This window comes from Aplysia californica, unplaced genomic scaffold (assembly GCF_000002075.1).
Source record: "Aplysia californica isolate F4 #8 unplaced genomic scaffold, AplCal3.0 scaffold00062, whole genome shotgun sequence".
NCBI classification, from domain to species: Eukaryota; Metazoa; Mollusca; class Gastropoda; order Aplysiida; family Aplysiidae; genus Aplysia; species Aplysia californica.
Window position 1 is genome coordinate 1,829,511 of NW_004797332.1, and position 6,493 is coordinate 1,836,003.

The following is a 6,493-nucleotide window of genomic DNA, read 5'->3' on the forward strand; positions in this document are numbered from 1 at the left end:
TCTCACTCTCTCTCTCTCTCTCTCTCTCTCTCTCTCAATTATGTGCTTGTGTATGTGTGTTGTTTCCTGTATTCCCCCCCCCCTTAAAAAAAAAATTTAATAATTCTTTTGTCAGCTCAGGCCCATATTTCTTATTAGCTATCATAGCAAATTCCTTCTTACCATATGTTCTTATCTAAGACTCCATAAGATTGTGTCTGGTTTTTGGTGGCTTAGCTGTGTTTGAAGAAAGCATAAAGTCTATGACATTGTTCATTGTATGCGAAAATAGATGCCTGAGTGAGTGGGTTTTCAGATTGTGTTCATGTTCATTCTAGTTGGGTCTGTCTGAGGAAGTAATATGTAGTACATTTTACTGAAACTTAGTTTGTCTTTTATAAAAAGGAATAGATCCAGAGTTAGATTCCCACTTGTTTTATACCCCCTTTCAAGCACTAATTGGGGTAGGAAAAAACACTCGGAGACCATAACATATTCTTGCCCCTATTTCTTCAGGAATAGTCTAGTGGAGAACTGGGATGAAGGGTTGTAGATAGTAAGAGGTTTGTGTGTGTTTTTGTGTGTGGGGAGGTGGGGGGGAATTTTTGGGAGTAAGGACAAGAAAAGACTTATAAGGAAAACAAACAGGAAGAGGAATGGAAGGTTTGTGTCTCATTTTACATGTGGTAAAACAGGTCTGTATGAAAGAACGAAAAAAGCTTGGGAACATCGATTTTTCATCACTGACGTTGAGCTCGCAAAAAAAGTCTTCAGCAAAAGAAAAGAAAAAAAAACAACAAAAGAAAACCTGGCACAGTCATATGGAGACGTAAAATGTTCTGGAATAAAGCGACAGAGGTCTACACCCCTAACCTTTTAGACTTTTCTTTTCCTCGGGCATCCGCAGACCTCATTCGCCGGGCATGTCGACGGCCAACACTTCGGCCCTGTATCGCTTCCAGACCCCGCCCCAGCGCTCTCCCAACTCGCTGCTCCGGTCTCCGAGCTCGCTGCTCAACACGTCTCACGGAGGGAACGAAAGTTTCTACGGGATGGCGGCGCCAGCCATACAGCCCTGTGTGTGCCTGGAGTTGTTGTGGACCGAGGGGATACAGCAAATCAGGTGAGTCTTCAGAGGTGTCGATTTTTTGGGATAAATCCGGCGGTCTGTATTTCTGATATTATCCGGACTTTGCCTAACTTTTTGCTTGTCATATTGCACTTTGTATAGAAACTGTCTAGATATAAGATGCGTTAGACAATATGATCCATATATTAATTCCCCGTGCACTTGTTTCCAGGGGGTCTGAAATGTTTAGGATGATTTTTTGTCGCCAGTTAGCAATTCTGAGTCTATCTTAGAAGTGCTATTTTGAAAGTTTGGGATGAATTTGGAATGGGTGGGGGGTAAAAAGATACACTGAACATTTTTGTGTTTTTTTTATATCAGAGATGGCCAACTGGGCAAGGCGTCCAAAGCTTTCTTGACAGAGGACTTGTGTGGTCAGCGCTATCTGTGTTACTTGGTACCCTACAAGCAGCATCTCAGGTGAGTCTATTGGTATCTTGTTTGGATCTACTTTTCAACTTTTGACAGGAATGTGGAGCAGTTTTGGAGGTCAATGAATGAACAGAGTTAGGAAACATATTGTTTGGAATGATTAAAAAAAAAAGAAGTAGAGGGGGAAGGTTGTGCTAAAGGTATGAAATGAAAGGACCAATTAATGTAACTGCATCCACATAGTTCATGTTAGAATCATTTTACATTTTAGTATTAACATCTCTATTATCAGGTGCCTGAAATTTGAGGAGAGCAATGACGGAAGCCAGCTCATCTTTGGCTCACTCTCACTGCTGCCTGCTAAAGATGCCACTCCCATTGAGGTCAGTTTGTGTGTGTGTATGTGTGTGTGTGTGCGCTCGCGTGTGCGTTCTTGTGTCCCTGTGGTTATATAGCTGTTTTGCGTGCTTGTGTGTTATATAGCTTTTGAGTTTTAATTGCATATTTCTGAAATGTCAGATGTATGGAATATTTTACACATGCGTGTTTGTTTTTAAACAAATCTGAATTTGACTTGTTGTTTTTCTAATAATGTTTTCCTTAAAAGGATTATACTTGTGTTCAGTGTATAAGAATGTCAGAACTCTCACAAAAACAAAAAGGTGTATAGAAGTTAGTTATTTTGTGATAAGTTGGCCCTTCTACCCAATTTTTTCTTTGAATTTAACCCTCAATGCCAACCAGATTTGAATTTTGTTGATTTGTTTCCTCACTTGATATTTTCTTCAGAGTCAGAATCTGCTGCTTGTGCTGGAGACATCTGGAGCTCTCATCTTGTACACGGGCACCACCCGCGTGAGTTGTACTCTTTTACTTTTAGTTGATGAAGCTCTTGTCTAGGTGATTTTTTTTTTCTTTTCCTTTTGTAGTTGTTGCCTTTTCTGAGTGGGTAGTTTGTAGATCAGTGCTTGTTAACCTGTTTATGGCCAGCTCTCCCTCTTGTCACCTTTAAGAAGCTAAATACCATTGACGGGTGGCTGGCGAATGCTTTGGTATGGTTTGCTCTTTCTTTCCTGTCAAATATCTATCATCCTTATCTTCCCTCCTTTTTTGTGTTTGTTACTCTCTTGTAACACTTTTAATCTTCGACACTTATATGACCTTATTGTGTTGCAAGTGCTGTATAACTCGTACTTAAATAAAACATGTTGCAGGTGAAATGAGGAACTTTTTGTGTGACCTTTATATAGACTGAAAAACAAACAAATGGTATCTGATAAGTCAATGAGAGTGTAATAAACAGGTAAATTACAGATGTTATAAAATAGGATATAAGAGGTCAAATGAGAGGTGGAGAATTGGGTGCTGAGACCTGAAGACATGAGATTGTTGGGGTATCACACCCTCTATAGGAACATTCAACAGGGATGATGTTTTTCCATTTTTTCCTGTTATTGCCGTTACTTTCGCAAAAAGACCAGTTAGTCTTCTAAGTTTTTTCTGCTTATTCCCCTTATTAGTTGTAACTTTTTGAATGTTTTTCTGTTCGCAAATGCATTATAAATTGTCAGGTATTTTCACTGGGCATCCCTGTTTTAGATATGTTTATATTAAGTTAAAAAGTGTGCCGGCAACCCATGCTTATGTTACAGTTAGTCCTTTTCTCTAATGTCACCCTCGGGGTTTAGGTGAGTCAGGTGCACATCCCTGTGCTGCCCCTGGGCTCCGGCTCCCTGTCTCTGCTGCGACCTATGACCCCGATGGGAAGCCCCACCCGTGGAGAGATCCTCACCAGCAGTCGGCCGCCCTCCGCCTCCGCCATGGACATCAGGTTTGAAGATGAGGTAGGAGTTCTGGCTGTGATCTTACATGAGCTCATGCTTAGTGTTCATTTTTGATGGGCCCAGCGTAGTTAGGCGACGGTGCTGGGAGGTCATTGATCTCTCTCTCTCTCTCCCCCTCTCTCTCCCCCCCCTCCCCCCACCCTCTTTCCCTCTCACTCACTCTCTCTCTCTCTCTCTCTCTCTCTTTTCTTTCTTCTTTCTTTGTCTCAGTCTGTCTTCTGTCTCTTTTTCTCTCTCTCTTTCTATCTCTGTCTCTCTCTTTCTCTCTCTCTCTCTCTCTCTCTCTCTCTCTCTCTCTCTCTCTCTCTCTCACTTTCTCTCTGCCCTACTCCCCCCCCTTTTTCTCTTTTTCTTACACTCTCTCAGCAACTGTTTTCGTGTTGATTCACTTATTTGTACTCTTAAGTATTTACATTGCGTGTTGGTGTTAGTGTTTTGTATCTTTGTAGAAAGAGTTTCAGAATTGTTTTAATCAATTGCTCAAGGTATTTTCTTACTGCACTAATTGAACGTTTTGTTTTAGTCTTATACCTGGTTCTTGAAGTTTTGAAACTCTCCACATCAGTGTTCTTTAATGTTTCATTCCGTGAAATTATTGATTCTATTCCCCATACTTTGACAAGATCTGGGCAAAGGTGCCATGGACAAAATATTGTGTATAAAAGACACAGTTTCTGGCATGAGAAAAATGTTGTCAGATTAAAATTTGCTAGCGTGACACCACTAAATTATGGCTCATCTACTCTATCAAGCATTCATTTGTATTCTAATATCTATTTTCAATGAAATAATAACAATGCCATGGCGCTTGCAAAAAACTGTGAAAAGAGGAGGCACTGACGAGGCTCTCTTTCACACAGGGCCCCTATGATCGTCGTGGATTATGGGATCAGTAACAGTGACATTGTGCAGAAGATTTTTATTATTTGCAGGAGCATCTTTTCCCAGATCAGCCCAGTAGCATTCTACATAATCTTTAGACTTACATGCTGTTTTTTTAAAAAAGAAGATCTCTCATCAACCTAAATCCCAGATGAAGCACATCTCCCCTGTGACAGCTCACCTCGAGGACTCAACAGGCGGGGCCTTTGACTCGTCTATCAGTGGAATCCTGCCCGTGGGCAACAGCTTCATCCAGGGCTTGCGAGACAACATGGGCAAAAAGTTCTCGGTGGAGCTGCTCAGCGGAGCCTTGTGTCGCACCGAGCTGCCCTCTATGACCGACTCACCAGGCAGTGAGTGAAGGCAGACGTGCTAGACCTGCTTAAGAAAAGACTCGAGTGGCTGAAAAGCTGTTACTATCACTTTCACTCGGTCTATTCTAGTATAATTAAATATACCTTTTTAAATGGAGAGGAACTGTTAATGGTTAACAAGCAAGACTGATAAATGAAATTTAACCCCCCCCCCAAAAAAACCCCCAAAAAACCCCCTGTTTTTGTTTATAAATGAAATGAAAAATATATACATTCATGATTATGCTTGTAATTAATGGCAAGTCAGATTGATAAATGAAATAAAAAAATAAAAAAAGGAAATACCATTATTGGTAATAAATTAAAGGAAAAATATATATGTTCGTTGGCATGCTTCTAAAATTTTTTATTTTTGTTGGTATCAATTTGTGCTTTATTTTGACTGGCTTCTATGTATTTCAAGACATATTGTTTTAATTGCCAATTAAATGTGGTTAATGGTGGCCTCCTTTTGTATACCATTTTTAATATTTTTCTGTTGAGGGGGTCATTTTCAGTATAAAGGCTTCTGCTTTTGCGTCTTGGACTTATTTAGTTTATACCTTGTTTTCCTCAGTTTCTCTATGCCTGCGAGCGTTGAAGCACCAACTGCCGAGCCAAGTTGCCTTACAAGTCCTGGCCCGCTGGTACACAGTTCGCAACGCTCCCGGTGGGATCGGCAACGTTCCTGAGTGGGCCATGTTCACCAAGTGCATTCTGGGACTGATGGGTTACGATACGGGGAAGCTTTCTCTTACAAGCAAGGTGAAGGTTCTTTAGTTGAATTTTGAGCTTGAACCTTCAGGGATCATGGGACCAATATTAATATGCTAGTGTTCATCATTATCAGTCTTACTCAACCCTTGCTAGAGTATAGGCCCCCAACAAGAGCTCTCCATGTATTTATGTCTTGGGCTGTAGTCTCCACTTCTGGCCTGCTGTATCCCACCTTCTTTAGATCTGAAAATAAGTCCCTCCTCCAAGTACTTTTAGGCTCTTCTTTCTTTCTCTTTCTTGTGGATTCCATCATAATACCTATTGGACTGCTGATGACGAGAATACTCATGAAGCCCGACTGCTTCCCCAGGATCGTGGATGAGTATACTTGTGAGCGAAATGACCTAGATCTAAACAAAGACCAGTAGAAATTTTTCCGGACATTTTTATGTTTTTGTTGAAGGTTATACCATCATCTCAGGACGCAGCTGATGGACAATTATACACTATCGTCTTACTATAATCTATTTATATTAACTGGGTTTAAAATAAAGCTGATAAGACCTGATTGGCAGGTGCTCTGGTGTGGTTTGCTGTTTCTTCCCTGTCAAACATCAATCATCCTCGTCTCTCCTCCTTCTTTTCTTTGTATGTTACTTTCTTGTAACACCTTAAATCTTCGGCACTTATATAACCTTTTTGTGTTGCTAATGCTGAAAAACTCTTATTCAAATGAAACTAAACTGAGACCTGAAAACAGAAGAAGTTCTTTTTGACAATGCATTCTTCTGAGGTGACTGATCTTCTGCCAACAAGTGGGCTTTTTCTCTAAAGCCCTCTTGTGCAGACGAATGTTGTATGTGAACAGTCCCCGACCGCTCCCCTCATAGATTCCTGATTTTGTTCCTTCGAAGGGCTGCACTGACGGCTCGTCCTCTCCTGTGTTGAAGTCCAAGAAAGCTAGACCTTCGGACCAGGGAGCAAACCAGGTCAGTGTGTGTGTGTGTGTGTGCGTGCGCGCGTGTTTGTGTGTGTGTGTATGTGTGTGTGTGTGTGTTGGTGGGAGGGTCGCGTACATGTGTTGTTTGTGTGTGTGTGAAGGCTAAATAGTCTTTATATCTTTCTGTTCACCGTATTCTCTTTCTCTCTCTCTCTCTCTCTCTCTCTCTCTCTTCATCAAGGGCTTTCATTTATACATCATTACGTTTGTTTGTTGC

At 41.1% G+C, this 6,493-nt stretch overlaps 1 protein-coding gene across 1 annotated transcript in view; it reads left to right on the forward strand.

The window, feature by feature from the left end:
• LOC101850873 (anaphase-promoting complex subunit 1) overlaps window positions 1-6,493 on the forward strand; it is a gene marked incomplete in the record, with an annotated part of 57,511 nt that overhangs the window by 11,970 nt on the left and 39,048 nt on the right. Inside the window, 8 exon segments of the mRNA XM_035968491.1 lie at window positions 860-1,102; window positions 1,430-1,528; window positions 1,773-1,863; window positions 2,270-2,335; window positions 3,169-3,324; window positions 4,358-4,559; window positions 5,137-5,324; window positions 6,191-6,265. Of these exon segments, the coding sequence (XP_035824384.1) occupies window positions 860-1,102; window positions 1,430-1,528; window positions 1,773-1,863; window positions 2,270-2,335; window positions 3,169-3,324; window positions 4,358-4,559; window positions 5,137-5,324; window positions 6,191-6,265 (1,120 nt within the window).